At 53.6% G+C, this 15,395-nt stretch overlaps 1 protein-coding gene across 2 annotated transcripts; it reads left to right on the forward strand.

The window, feature by feature from the left end:
• Positions 1-10,836: 10,836 nt before the first annotated feature.
• On the forward strand, positions 10,837-15,157 carry LOC125927072 (C-type lectin domain family 10 member A-like). Of its 2 annotated transcripts, XM_049637121.1 has the most exons (11): positions 10,837-11,012; positions 11,198-11,300; positions 11,954-12,048; positions 12,616-12,732; positions 13,000-13,095; positions 13,197-13,268; positions 13,345-13,416; positions 13,571-13,657; positions 13,755-13,906; positions 14,163-14,269; positions 14,397-15,157. In XM_049637121.1, the coding sequence occupies exons 3-11, from the start codon at positions 11,982-11,984 to the stop codon at positions 14,548-14,550; spliced, it is 924 nt and encodes a 307-aa protein (XP_049493078.1). In that variant the 5' UTR covers positions 10,837-11,012; positions 11,198-11,300; positions 11,954-11,981; the 3' UTR covers positions 14,551-15,157. The 2 variants fall into 2 exon arrangements, with proteins under 2 accessions (XP_049493078.1, XP_049493077.1); XM_049637120.1 differs by having other exon boundaries at positions 10,837-11,300.
• The last annotated feature ends 238 nt before the right edge of the window (positions 15,158-15,395 follow it).

Raw genomic sequence — 15,395 nt, forward strand, 5'->3', positions numbered from 1 at the left:
CACCCACAATGGTGTCTGACTGGCACCCTGGGGTCCGGTCAAGTGGACGCATAACATGACCCGAGCCAGGTTTCCCGTCAGGGGGTTTCCTGCATTCGTGCCTGGGTGCAACGTGGCATTTCGCTCTGGCTTCTTTTGATTTTGTGGCCGTGCACCCAGTCTCGCCTGCTCCCTGACAAGTTCTGCCTCGTGGAATCTGGCATCGAGAGTTCCCAAGCATGGATGTGCCCTGGGGGATCTGGCCATTCTCTGTGGTGGACCAGTGGCCATTTTTGTGTTCACCTATAATATTTATTTTTTAATGTTTTTATTTATTTTTGAGACAGAGCGTGAGCAGGGGAGGGGCAGAGGATCTGAAGCGGGCTCTGTGCTGACAGCACGGAGCCCGACGCGGGGCTCGAACCCATGAACTGTGAGATGATGACCAGAGCTGAAGTCTGACGCTCAACTGACTGAGTCACCCAGGCGCCCCATATTTTCACCTGCAATATTTCAAGCAATTGCTGCTTCTGACCCCATGCTTTCTCCATTTCCTAATTTTCTTTTTAAAAAAAATTTTTAATGCTCATTTATTTTTGAGAGAGAGGCAGAACCTGAATGGGGTAGGGGCAGAGAGAGAGGGAGACAGAATCCAAAGCAGGCTCCAGGCTCTGAGCTGAGCTGTCAACACAGAGCCCGACTGGGGGCTCAAACTCTCGAACCACAAGATCGTGACGTGAGCCAAAGTCAGATGCTTAACTGACTGAGCCACCCAGGCGCTCCAAGATTTCCTCATTTTCACTTTCAAAATTTTCTAGGACTCCTCCTTCAAAGCATATATGATCGGCATTAAATTATTAAACTACAGAAGTGGTCATTCATGAGGCTTCAAGCCTTACACGGCTTGAAGCACGGGCTGTTCAGAGAAACCGCTTCCGGGGCTTAGTTGTGCCCTCTAGGATTGATATCAGAATGTTTTTTTAATTTTAAGTTTATTTATTTATTTTGAGGGGGGTGGGAGGGACAGAGAGAAGGAATCCCAATCAGGCTCCGTGCCACTGGGGCAGAGCCCGACGCGGGTCTCCGACTCACGAACCACAAGATCGTGACCTGAGCTGCGATCTTCTGCTTTATGCTACGATGCTTTATGCTAAGTGAAATCAGTCAGAGAAAGACGAATATCATGGGACTTCACTGATATGTGGAATTTAAGATACAAGACGGATGAACATAAGGGAAGGGAAGCAAAAGTAGTATAAAAACAGGGAGGGGGACAAAACATAAGAGACTCTTAAATACGGAGAAAAAACTGAGGGTTGCTGGAGGGGTTGGGGGGGGGGGGGGCTAAATGGGGGAGGGGCATTAAGGAGGGCACCTGTTGGGACGGGCACTGGGTGTTATACGTAGGGGATGAGTCACGGGAATCTAGTCCTGAGATCGTTATTGCGCTCTATGCTAACTTGGATGTAAATTAAAAAAAAAAAAACGGTCCGATGCTTAACCGACTGAGCCACCCAGGCGTCCGAACAATTTTCATTGAAATCCCAATTCAGGATCTGCATCAGTTATGCCTGCCTCCAACCTGGTACCTGCTGAGCCACGCCGCGTGATCTGGTTACGGTTCCTTTCTTGCACAACTGCTGTTTCTTCTGAAGTTAATAATTATTTCGCTTAAAAATTTTCTTCGCGTTCTTTGAACCTGTTACGAAATCATCCTTGACTGGAAAAAGCCCGGATATAATTTTCTGCACGCGGTGACGGGTCACATAACCAGTGTCTGGGTTTTCCTAGAGCCACGTGGGTGAAACCAAGATTTATGGGGCCCGAAGCATACACAGTTTTGAGGAGCCTTCCTTAAAAAAATAACACTATGAGGGGCGCCTGGGTGGCCCGGTCGGTTAAGCATCTGACTCTTGAGATCGGCTCAGGCCGTGATCTCAAGGTTTGTGAGATCGAGCCCCAAATCGGGCTCTGTGCTGACAGCGTGGAGCCTGCTCGGGATTCTCTCTCCCTCCCTCTCTGCCCCTCCCCTGCTCACACACACTCTCTCATTCTCTTTCTATCAAAATAAATAAGTAAAACTTAAAAAAGAATAACATTATGAATATTTACTTAAGTTAGAACCCTCCTCCCCACAACTCTAAAAAGCTGAAAGCTGCCATAAACACCACAAAATCCTGAAAAAGGATATGATATTTGTAATAATATTCCCAACTTACCTCTAAAATTGATTTTCCTAGGGGCGCCTGGGTGGCTCCGTCGGTTAAGCGTCCGACTTCGGCTCAGGTCATGATCTCACGATGTGTGAGATCGAGCCCCGCTCTCTCTCAAAATAGATAAATAAGCTTTTACAAAAAAATAAAAATAAAAACTATTAAAAAAATAAAATTCATGTTCCCTACGCTTTTTTCCCCCCTGAGTACTCACTGTGTACTCGTACGCGTGGCAAAGACGTGGCAAGGTGTCTTTCCACAAGGAGAAGGGACAGGTTGTTGTGGTTTACTCTTTATCACCGATGTCAAGAGCTTCAGGGCGCATTTCGCGTCCCACCTCAGTGTCTCCCCCCCGGTGCGTCTGCACAGCCCGTGGCTGAAGGACCCCTGAAACCACACGGATCCACGATGTGGCTGCAAACCACGTGGCCGTGGCCGTCCCGCTCAAGTCAAATGTATTTCCAGCCTAATTCTTTTTTTTCCAATGTTTATTTATTTATTTTGAGAGAGAGAAAGACAGAGAGAGAGAGAGAGAGAGAGAGAGAGAGAGAGAGCTGGCAGGGAAGGGGCAGTGAGAGAGAGAATCCCAGGCAGGTTCCACACTCACTGTGGAGTCTGATGTGTGGCTCGATCCCACCACCCTGGGATCGTGACCTGACCGGAAATCAAGAGTCGGATGCTTCGCCTGAACCACCCAGGCGTCCCCAGCCCCCTGGCACAGAGGACAGTGTGCAGGGGGGGAAGTGGCAGGGGAGAGAGACACTGGTCACCCTCACTGATTGTAGTGAGAATAACTTCTGTTTGCACAACTTACAAAAGTTTCCGATCCTGGGAAGACGTTGCCGGGGCCACTGGGGGCCCTCGTAAGGGGCCTGGTGGGGTCCTGGAGCTCAGGGCGCCGGAGGCTCCTTGTCAGTCCGCTCTGTGCCTCCCGGGGCCGCCTGCCCGCCCGCCAGGCTGGGGGCCTCGGTGTCACTGGATCTGGGGCAGTGCAGTCGCCTTGGGACGTCCTGCTGTCCTGCTCGTCCGGCGAGTTTTCTGGGCGAGAGAGAGAGAGAGAGAGAGAGAATCTTAAGCAAGCTCCATGCTAGCACAGAGCCTGACAAGGGGCTCGATCCCATGACCCTGGGATCATGACCCAGGCCGAAACCAAGAACTAAATGCTCAACCGACCGAGCCACCCAGGCGCTCCTGAGTCCACTGAGATTTCTTTAAAAAAAAAAAAGTATCAACCTTGGCTCATCAGTTGCATCAAAGGTACCTTTGTATCAAAGGGAAGGTGAAAAAAAAGTAAGAGAAGAATAAAAAGAAAATTCCACTAAGCATAATTTTCTGTTCCCTTGTGTTGCTGGAAGGACTCACTGGAGGGGAGAGGAAATCTGAGTGGAGTGCACGGTTGTGAGCAGAACATTTGATAAAGTAAAACTGTCTTTCTGAGAGATGAACAAAACAGTGGGAGCCAACTGCTTCCTATAATAATGATAATAATACGTAAAAACGAAAGTAGCTTCCACTGTGCTTTTAGAAATAATTTTGTCACAGCAAGCTATCAAAGGAAGACCTTAATCCATGCCAAAAGGAGACATGCTTTTAAATACTTACTCTTGGATTTTATTTTTTAAAGTAATTTCTGTGCCCGACGTGGGGCTCGAACTCACGAACTGCGAGCTCATGACCCAAGCCGAAGTTGGATGCTGAACCGACTGAGCCCCCCAGGCGCCCCGTACATTACTGTGCTTTTACTTTGCATTTCGCTGATGGCCAATGGTACGTCGCACATCTCCTGTGCTTGTTTTCTATGTGTATGTCCTCTTTGGAGAAACGTCTGTGTGTTTTTTGCCCATTTTCTAATTGGTTTATTCTACTGTTGGATTTTGAGAATGCTTTAAAATTTTTTTTTTTTTTTTTTTTTTGCAGAGGGCGCCTGGGTAGCTCAGTCAGCTAAGTGCCCGACTCTGGATTTTGGCTTGGGTCACGATTTCGTGATTTGTGGGTTCGAGCCCCATGTGGGGCTCTGCGCTGATGGCAGGGAGCCTGCTTGGGATTCTTTCTCTCTCCATCTCTCTCTCTGACCCTCCCCTGCTCGAGCTCTCTATCTCTCTTTCAAAATAAATAAACTTAAAAAAAATTTTTTTAATTAAAACAATTTAATGGCTCAGTCTGTCCAACTCTTGATTTCGGTACAGGTCATTATCTGAAGGTTGGTGGGACCAAGCACCGTGTTGGGCTCCATGCTGACTGTACAGAACCTGCCTGGCACTCTCTCCCCCTCTCTCTCTACCCTTCCCCCACTTGCGTTTTCCCTCTCTCTCTCTCAAAATAAATCAACATTAAAGAAACGTTTTTTTGAGGGAGAGAGCATCCCAAGCTGGCTCCACACTCAGCATGAAGCCCGATGTGGGGCTCGAACTCACAACCAAGAAAGACATCATGACCTTAGCCAAAATCAAAGGGTTGGACCCTTAACCGACTGAGCCACCCAGATGCCCCAAGAATTCTTTTTTGCACGTACAGTATACATATCCGTGTGTAATTATAGTTGAGTGAATTTACTTGAAGAACTTGGACAGTATTTGGGGGGGATTGAATGATTTCTTTCAGCCCAGTCTGTCTGAGCACCTTCTGAGGGCAAAGCGATACATGAGCACGGAGGTGTGAAACATTAAAGCCTACGTTAGTCATCTCTCCCCCGAGTGGGGCTTGGAAGATTCTTCACATATTCTAGACACTCTTCTTCTGTTTGGTGTGTGGTCTGCGAATATCTTCTCCAAGCCTGTAGTCTGTCTTTCTACCCTCTTAGCAAAAATCTGTTTACAAAAACTCTCATGTGATCAATCAAATCTTGGCAAAGCCCGATTCAGGAAGTGAGAAGAGTGACGGGGCCACATGAGAGAGATTAAACGACACTTTTCCTGTTTTTATAGAAGTTTGGCTGGATTCCCAAAGCCGAGAACGATTGTGGATAATGGCCGTGCCTTTAAAAACCAGGGGAGCTGGATGCACGTAGGCAGGATTTACCAAGAGGTGCCAAAATAGGCCACCACCATCCCTCCCTGCCTCTGTAAGAGGGGACGAGGGAGTTGAGGAGTTCATTTCAAGGGCATTCTTAGATGTGGCAGGAGATTCAAGTCTTTTTTTTTCCTCCATATGGAGGAAGGGGATGCTTCCCTGCAACCCACTGGCCAGATGCTGGAGTCCAAAGGGAGCCACAGTAGAGACGGGGGTGTCTGCGAAGGGGGGACGACAGGCATGTCACTACCGGGCCAGATGGTAGGTAAGCCGCAGACGCTGTGGGGACGGCCGTGGACTGCTATTTGACAGGGGCAAGAAGAACTTTAGGGGCGGCCGTGGATGTGTCCTCAGGATTTTTGAGGGCACTCGTGGAGACAGAGACTTGTCCTTGACAGGAGACGTCTGAAGGCAGAGAACCGGGGCTAAAGCTGCCCCGTGCATCAGTGGGTCCTGCCGCACTTGGTCATCTGTCAGGGTGAGAATGTCATGGAAAATGTGAGCCTGGTGGACCCCAGGGATGCCAGGCTTGAGCCATCCAGGAAGGACCCTGCCCAAGAGCACTTTGTGGCAGAGTGAGGCTGAAGGAGACCGTGTGTGTATGGCTGAAATCTAGGATAGTTGGCCATTGGGGCAAGAGCTGATGGTGGCTATTGGGCAAGAGCCAATGGTGGCCACTGGGGCAGGAGCTGATGGTGGCCATTGGGCAAGAGCCAATGGTGGCCACTGGGGCAGGAGATGATGGTGGCCATTGGGCAAGAGCCAATGGTGGCCACTGGGGCAGGAGCTGATGGTGGCCATTGGGCAAGAGCCAATGGTGGCCACTGGGGCAAGAGCGAATGGTGGCCATTGGGGCAAGAGCGAATGGTGGCCGTTGGGGCAAGAGCGAATGGTGGCCATTGGGGCAAGAGCGAATGGTGGCCGTTGGGGCAAGAGCCAATGGTGGCCATTGGGGCAGGAGCTGATGGTGGCCATTGGGCAAGAGCCAATGGTGGCCACTGGGGCAAGAGCCAATAGTGGCCATTGGGGCAAGAGCCGATGGTGGCCATCAGAGGGTAGCCAGAGAATCTGTTGTCCTTGGGAGGGGCTCCTATGGTGCAGAGGGTCCCATAAGAGTCTCAGAGGCACCACCAACAGATCCCATGGAAGGCCACTGTTGGAGGCCTGCTGTAAAGAGCGTCCTGACTGCTAGCCACAACGGCACCAGATCGCAGGCCTCTTCCTTGAATTCCTCCCTCCTTCGCCCAACCCTTGACGCTCAGTGAGGAGAAGAGGAAAGAAAGGGGAAGGAAGAACAGAACAGCCCATGACTCCTGTCCTAGATTCTCCAGTGGCAGGTCCTGTGATACGGATCTTTATGAAAGTGATTTATGAGAAAGTGTTCCCAGGAAAACAGATAGGGGGATGGGGGTACAGGAGGAGGAGGGGGAGGAAGTTATGCAAGGGTGTGCCAGAGACTGAGATTCTTTGGAAAGTGACTCGTTAGGAAGTGTGACTAGGTGATCTTGAGCACAGTCCCAACAACGGGTCCTGTCCCGGCACAGCTTTCCCCAGTCAGGAACAAGGGACCCGGAGCCCTTCTACTCTTGCACCCAACGGCCATTGGTTCGGGTTCTGCCTGGGGTTGGCGAGAATGGGAATCCCAAGGTACATCCCACTGTGGGTTCCGAAACTGTGTTCGGGCAGCTTGAGGGCAGGGTTCTGACCAAGAGACACAGGTGCCGCCCATGAAGAATGAGAGGGAAGGGATCCGGAAGGGATCCGAGCAAAGCCTTGGCAATGTCTGCTGGAGCCCCGTGCCTGCGAGTCCCGAGTCGGGCTGCATGAGGCTTCGCTCTGGTCTGGGCTGGGCTTTTGTGACCTGGAGTTAAGACTGGTCTTAGAGCTGAATGTAAAGGAAGGATAAATCCAGGAGAGTCTATCTGATAACAACGAAATGAGGTCTTGGTGTTGATGCCCTTTTACAGGTTGAGGAAACTCCTTTCTATCTCATTTGCTGCTAGTTTTTTTGTTTGTTAAAATTTTTTTTTAATGCTTATTTATTTTTGAGAGAGAGAGAGAGAGAGAACACGAGCAGGGGAAGGGGAGAGAGAGAGAGGGAGACACAGAATCCGAAACAGGCTCCAGGCTCCGAGCTGTCGGCACAGAGCCCGACGCGGGGCTCGAACCCATGAACCATGAGATCATGACCTGAGCCGAAGTCGGACGCTTAACCACTGAGCCACCCAGGGGCCCCTGATCTGTTGTATTTTCATTGCAGTTCAGTTTAAAATTGTTTCTAATTTTTCTTGAGACTTTCTCTTTGACCCATGGATTATTGAGAAATGTGTTGCATAATTTTGAGGGTTGGGAGATTTTTATAATTATCTTTTTTGGTTTTCCATCTAATTGTTTTCTGGCTTAATTCCATTATTATCGAGGACAGATGTAAAATTTCAATTTGCTTACATGTGTTATAAAGTTTGTTGTGCGACACAGTCTGTCTTGGGGGCAGTCCCACGTGCACTTGAACGATGCGTCTTCTGCCACTGTTGAGTGGAGCGGTCTATAAATGCCCATTAGGCCGATTACAGAAACACATATCGTGGTTTTGACCTGAATGCCAACACTGTGGGGGGGGGGTAGGATAAAATAATGTTAGCGTTCACATAGAAGAATAAAAGCCTAAGCTCTGAGTTCCTTCAGGATGGGTCTCATAAGGTTTTACTTATTTATTTATATTTATTTTGTGTATTTGTTATTTATTTTTGAGAGAGAGAGAGAGAGAGAGTGTGGGAGGGCAGAGAGAGAGGGGGAGAGAGAGAGAGAGAGAGAGAGAGAGAGAGAGAGAGAAAGAGAGAGAATCCCAAGCAGGCTCCACACTGTCATCGTGGAGCCAGACATGGGGCTCGAACCCACGAACCGTGAGATCATGACCTGAGGGGAAACCAAGAGTCGGACACTTAACCGACTGAGCCTCCTGGGTGCCCCTGTGAGAAATATTTAGATAACGTGGGAAGTGATAATTCATTGCCAATGTGGAAAATAGTAATTTTCTTGAAGTGTGCTTATTGTTCATCCCTGTAGATGTAATTTTAAATGAATTCGCTTAAAAACTTGCCTTGAAAAGGAGCACCTGGGTGGCCCAGTCGGTTGAGCGTCTGACTTCGGCTCAGGTTACCATCCCACAGTTTGTGGGTTCGAGCCCCGCGTCGGACTCTGTGCTGACAGCTCAGAGTCTGGAACCCGCTTCGGATTCTGTGTCTCCCTCTCTCTCTGCCACCCCCTGCTCGTACTCTGTCTCTGTCTCTCTCTCAAAAATAAACATTAAAAAAAAAAAAAACTTTAAGTAAATACAAGAGCTTCTGACAGTTTCTGAACCTCAGCAAGACAAAGCTTTGTTTCTCCCAAGCCGGTAGTCAGTTAAGCCATCGCTGAAACAACAGAGAAGGTATTTGTTTCTTGAACATCACACTGGCGAGAACTGACAGGTTTGTAGGTGAAGGTGTGGATAAATGAATATCCCTCTACACGGTAGGGAGAAGGTGGACTGATAACGATGTTTCTGCCCGTTTCATTTCTAGAAATCTAGCCAAGAGCAGTCTTCGCTTCTTAGCACCAACAGGCATTACGAGCCTGTTCACTTCAGCATCGTTAATCCAGTCGAAGGATCCGAAGCTCAAAAAGGCATCACCAGGGGAGTCATTTAACGGGCCGTTAAACAGAAGGACGTGGTGTGCGAAAACCCTCAAGACCCATTTTTCTTCTAAGTTCCAGTCTTGCTCTCTCTCTCTCCTCTCTTTTTTAAAAGTTTATGTCTTTTGATGGGGCGCCTGGGTGGCTCAGTCGGTTAAGCGTCCGACTTCAGCTCAGGTCACGACCTCACGGTCCGTGAGTTCGAGCCCCGAGTCGGGCTCTGGGCTGACGGCTCAGAGCCTGGAGCCTGCTTCCGATTCTGTGTCTCCCCCTCTCTCTGCCCCTCCCCCGTTCATGCTCTGTCTCTCTGTGTCTCAAAAATAAATAAACGTTAAAAGAAAATAAAAAAAATAAAGAAATCCTGGCCAGCTGAGGTGCTAGGAGAGGCAGCAGGGAGAAAGCGGTGGAAGACGGAAGCTATGATGGTCAAGAAGGCAGAAGCCTCCGAAGGCCTCAGAGGCAGAAGCATTTAGGAAAGAAAAGAGGGCAACTTGCGAAGAAGTCAGGAAGGGATCGGCCTTTGGGAGGAGGGCTCAGGGAACAGAACCTCGGGAGGGATTGGGAGGAAAGCTGCACCGTCACCAGTGTTAACAAGCTTCTAACCTGCTCATGATGACAACACAGCACTGTTCCCACACGATGAACGCAGTTGCAAAAGGTCATCACATATCTTTAGGCGTCGGCTTTGCAAAAGTCAGGGATAAAGCAGTTTTTCCTCAGGACTCAGCAATTTATGGGAAATGCTCTAAGTGTACTTTATTTTGGGGCCTGGAAAGAGAACTACTTTTGTGTGTGTGTGTGAAACCCACACAAAATTTATCAGCAGAATCCTGTTAACTCTACCTTCGCAGCCTGTCCAGGATCAGAACCCTTCTCACCGCCTCCGAGCACAACGCTCCGTTTCCGCTCTTGTCTCGTTTCGTGGGATTCACAACACAGGTGTCACACGTGCGAGTTAACATACAAGTTGGGTCATTCCCTCCTCTGCTCCGACCCCTCCAAAGTCTGCCCCTCCAACTTGGAGTAAAAACAAACACTTAACAATAGCCTAAGTGCCCTAATGAATTGGCGGCCTCCCTTCTCCCTCTGTGACTCATCTACTCTTCTCTCTAGCTCATGTCTCCATAAAATGTCTGGCGAATGGAGAATCCTTGTACACCCTAGACATTCTTCCACACTTTGCACCTGCTGTGCCTTCCGTTTGGAGCCCTGTTCCTCCTGGGGCTCCTCATAACTTGCTCCCTCACCTCCTGGAGACCATTGATCATATATCACCTTCCCAGTAAGGCCTTTCTTGACACCCTACTCTTGATGGCCTTAATAAAAATTGACCCTATCTCGGGGCGCCTGGGTGGCTCGGTCGACTAAGTGTCTGACTTCGGCTCAGGTCACGATCTCACGGTCTGTGCGTTCAAGCCCGGAGTAGGGCTCTGTGCCGACAGCTCGGAGCCTGGAGCCTGCTTCGGATTCTGTGTCTCCCTCTCTCTCTGCCCCTCCCCCACTTGCTCGCGCTCTCTCTCAAAAATAAATAAACGTTAAGCAAATAAAAGGAAGGAAAAGAAAAAGAAAAGACTGTGAGTGTGAATTCACACTGTGTGTGGCAATGAGATTTACAGGTGATGGGATTCAATCCAGTTCCCTCTCTTGAAGATGGCCAGGCCAGGGTGGTCTGGAATTCTGGCCCCTTGCACTCAGCACACCCATGAACTTGGGAAGCCCACGGCCCCGGCTCTGAGCCTCAGTCCGCCATCCAAAGCTCCTCCCCAAGATTCTTGTGGGATCGGAACGGTTAATGTCTGGCATGCCTCCGGCACAATCCCCTGTTACAGAATCGATGCTCGGTAAAATTTCCCTTTCCTGCCTCCTTCCTCCCTTTGCAGCCAGGAAACCCCACTCTGCCGTGTCTTCTTCCCTCCCTGGGGGGGGGGGGGGGGGGGGGGGCGCCCCAGGGGAAGCTCATGTGCCAGGACTTGGTGAGATTGAGCAAGACCAGAGATGCGCTCCTCTGGACCCAGCTGCGCACTGATGGAGACGGGTTCTGGGAACTTTAGATGAAGGAAGCGAAAGGGGGCGTGGGCGAGGAGAACCGACACACTGGCCTTTGGACCTTCTGGTCTGGCTCCCCTCTCCCGAATGGTAAAAATGAGGAAGTCGGGGGGCTTAAGAGGAGGGGACAGGGAGTAGATACACCCCAGAGGAGGAGGAGAGCGGACCTGCCCCGTATCCAGCCCCTTCCTCGCGCAAGCCTTCCGATCCCTTCCCCACTCCAGTCGGGGAAACGGGAGATTCCAGCTTAGAGCCTCGTGGGCTTTGGCACACAGACACCGGCAGGACTCTGGTCGCGTAGGTGACCCCCACTCGGGATCTCCAGGATTTCGTGTTTTCCAACTCTGGGCATTGCTGCGCAAGGAGTTCCAGACGCAGGTAACCAGCCTGGCACTTAGGGGAGACCAAGAAATGGTAAGGGACAGCTTGGGGATTCAGTGGCCGAGGGGAGGTTTTACGCTCTATTCCCTTCGCTGGGTTGGGCTTGAAGTATGGGGGGGCCGAATCTCAGGCACAGACTCAGCCCCGTTCCAGCCCCGACCCCGGCCGCGGCCCTAACCGCGGTATTAACCCCAGCTTCCCCTTAAGCCCCAGCCCCAGCTTGGACCTCAGAAGCAACTGGAATCTTAACACCAGCCCCTTCCCAAAGTTGACCCCGACTCTGTTTCCAGCTTCAGCACCAGGCGTAGGCTCAGCCACATCCCCGACCCCAGCCGGCAGGACGTGCCCCTCGGTGCCAGCCCGGCGTCGGCCCCAGTCCCAGCCAGTACTGCATTTACCTCCTACTTTACCTCCTTCAATCCCCAGCTCAACGCCACCCCGCCCGACCCCCAGTCCCGACCCCACGTCCAACCTCGCCCACAAACCCAGAACCAGGCCCAAGCCTCTCTCCGACCCTGGGCGCGCCCTCAACCTGAGTTCACCTCTTCCTTGGACTCTGGGCCTGACCTGGGCTCCCACCGAGTCCCAGCCTCCCTGCTTTGCCCCAGCTCCTGCCTCAGCCTGGCCCCCTGGCCCTGCTTCCCTTTCAGCCCCAGTAGCCCCAGCGTTGGTCCAAGCATGTCTATGCAGTATGAAAAGTTCCAGCACTCGGAGACAGAGAAGCAAAGCCAGGGGTCTAGAAACGGTAAGAGGGGTGGGGAAATGTTCCCTCCTTCAATACACTCTTCAGGGGTAGAGGGTTTCTGCTGTCATACGCGCACCCCTAACGTGTGTGGGCTGCAGGGGGGCCCCCATCCCGAGGGGGTCCGGCCCCAGCCTCTGGGGACCCCAGTGTGAAGACAGGGACAGAGAGGGCCACAGGGGGCCTGGGGTCCCTCTGCTCTGGAGGAGGCCGTGAGGGTTGGCATGGAGGGAAGAGTATTTGGGTTCAGAAGGAAGCCCACCTGTGAGCCTGGCGGGGCTCCAGCTCTCTCTGGGTCCTTCTGCCCCTCCCCCAACTCTGATAGCGTCTTGCCCATCACCGTCCCCCTCCATCTGTGGGTCCTTGTGTCCGTGCGTCCCCACGGAGGCGCGAGGGTCCCAGGTGGCTGAGGGCTTGGGCTGGTCCCCGAGGGGTCAGAGGCCTGGGCGCACCCCGCCCCACATGTCCTGCCTCGGCCTCCCAGCATTACCCGCGACAGCCCTCATCCCTGACTGGTCCCTGGGCCCTCTCCTCCTCCCTGTCCCGCCCTGACGCCCTCTCCCCTCGCAGGGCCGCCTCCGCCTCTCCACTACCTGCAGCGGCTCTGCTCTGGCCCCCGGCCCTTCCTGCTCTCCCTGGGCATCAGCCTCCTCCTGCTGGTTGGCATCTGTGTGATCGGATCCCAGAGTGAGGGGAGCGGCGTGGGCAGGGAGGAGAGAGCTCACGGGGGTGGGGCGGGGGTGGCGGCGGGTAGGGTGGCCGCTGGCTCTGTCACTTGGTGCGGTTGGCTGAGTAGCCCAGTGGCCTAACCCCTCCAGACCGGGACACCGGATACGGATAGGGCCCGTCCCTCTGGGTTGGGTCATGTGAGGAGACGGCGCACGGTGAGCCCGCTGGCTGCCGGCTCACAGAGGGCCTGATAAATCCCAGCATGCTTTGTCCCCTCCCCATCAGATTCCAAGTGTCAGAGGGACCTGGTGACCCTGGGAGCCACTTTCAGCAACTTCACCTCAAGCACCGAGGCCGAGCTCCAGGCCCTGAACGCCCAGGGTGAGCCTGGGACCCGGAAGGGGCTCCGTGGGGGCGGGGGTGGGGGTGGGGGAGGGGGTCCCGAGCACTGAGTTCCCCCCCCCCCACCACGTGTCCCCCAGGCGGCAGTTTGCAAGAAACGACAAGGTCTCTGAAAGCCGAGGTGGAAAATCACAAGCGGGAGCTGCAAGCAGGTGAGAAGCCGCGGCCCCCCGGGGGGAGGGGTGGGGGTGGGGGGGGCGGCCTCGGTGCTGACCCCCCGCCCTGCAGCCCGCAGCCTGAACGACAAGGTGTTCGCCCTGGAGAGCAAGCTGGAGAAGGACCAGCGGCAGCTGCAAGCAGGTGGGGGCCCTGTCCCCGTCACCGGGGCGTGGCGCGCACGCGGCACAGGGCGCAGAGGTCCCTAGGCTGGCCCACGCGGGGACGCCTGGCTTCCGGGGGCTCGCTGAGCCCCCCCAGGCGCTGCCCCCGCTGCCCACCTGTGTGTGTGTCCCAGATCATTCCGATACCCTCGCTCGAGTCCAGCAGCTGGCCAAGGACCTGAGAACCCTGACCTGCCAGGTGGCCGCTCTCAAGAGCAACGGTGAGGGGCCTGGGGGTGCTGCGCCCCATTTCCTGCTCGTCCCCCCACCCCCACCCCTGGGTGGCATCTCAGACCCTCCCCGTCCCCCGCCCCTCAGGCTCTCAAAGTACCTGCTGCCCGGTCAACTGGCTGGAGTTCGAGGGCAGCTGCTACTGGTTCTCGCGCTCCGGGGAGACCTGGCCGGAGGCCGAGAAGCACTGCCGGCTGGAGAACGCGCACCTGGTGGTCGTCAACTCCAGGGAGGAGGAGGTGAGCGCCTCAGTGCCCGGGTCCCCTTGAGGGCAGCGGTTCTCCACCTCGGCCGGGCTGTCGGAATCCCCGAGGGGGCTTGGTTGAGCTCTGTCACCCGCCGAGCCACTCCCAGAAGTCTCACTGGCCGGGGGCATCGGGGTAACCGTCCCCAGTGTCCCCCAACGGGCTGAATGGACACGTCAAGTTCAGAACTGCGAGTCCAGGGAGTAGGCTGGGCTGGAGAGAAGTCACCCTTGCCCTTCTGTCGCCCCAGAACTTTGTGCAGGAACATATAGGCTCCTTACACGTCTGGATGGGCCTCAGTGATGCCGAAGGAGCCTGGAAATGGGTGGATGGGACGGACTATGCGACCAACTTCAAGTGAGTGCGGCCTGGCTTTCTGTGCCCCTCTGCCCCCTTCAGCTCCCGCCCCTCCGGGGTCTGACCCCCAGTCCCTTGTCCCCGAGCCTGGGTTCTGGGCCCTCTGGCCATTGTCCTCTCTCCGCAGGAACTGGAGGCCGGGCCAGCCGGACGACTGGCATGGGCACGGGCTGGGCGGGGGCGAGGACTGCGCGCACTTCCACCCCGACGGCTGGAACGATGATGTCTGCCAGAGACCCTACCGCTGGGTGTGCGAGGCCCGCCTGGGCGTGGCCGGCTAGCGCGGTGGCCGAGCGCTGCCCGCGGGCCACCCGGCCACCAAGCTGCAGGGAGTGGGAGGGGGCCTTCCCCTGAGACCCCCCGATAGGACCCCGTGGGACAGGACTGAGCCCTGGGAGTTTGGGTCACTGCCACCATTTTGAATGTTACCCTCCTTGGTGTTCAAAAGACCATCTAGACTTCCTTCAGGTATTTGTGCGTTTGTTTTCATTTCAGCTTTACTGAGGTATAATCGACCCACCAAATTGCAAGGTGTTTGAGGTGTGCATCGTTGCGATTTGATATTTGTATACACTGTGAAAGGGTCCCCCGTGTGGTTAATCCCCTCGTGGATCCATCGTGCGCGTGTGTGTGTGTGTGTGTGTGTGCGCGCGTGCGAGAACACGCGAATCCTACTCTCTCGGTAAATCCCAATTATACGATAGCGTTCACGACTAGCGACCGTGAGATCCTGAGACCTTAGTCATCTCGTAGCTACAACTTTGTACCCTTTACCCAACCTCTCCCTACCAACCACCCCACTCCCCAGCCCCACCAGCCTACTCTCTGTTTCTATGAATTTGACCTTCTCTTTTTGTTTTTTGATTCCACATATAAACGGTACCATGCGGTATCCGCCTTTTCTCTGGTTCATTTCACTTTGGCGGAACGCCCCCAAGGTCTATCCCTACTGTTGCAAACGGTAGACTTCCCTTCCTTCTCACGGCTGAACACGGTTCCGTTGTATTATCTACACCACATCTCTATCCGTTCATCCGTTGATGAACATGCAGGTTGTTTCCATATCTTGGTTATTGTGACGGATGCTGCAGTGAATATGGGGGTGCGGCTATCTCTTTCCTGCTCT

This window comes from Panthera uncia, chromosome E1 (assembly GCF_023721935.1).
Source record: "Panthera uncia isolate 11264 chromosome E1, Puncia_PCG_1.0, whole genome shotgun sequence".
Lineage (NCBI taxonomy): Eukaryota > Metazoa > Chordata > Mammalia > Carnivora > Felidae > Panthera > Panthera uncia.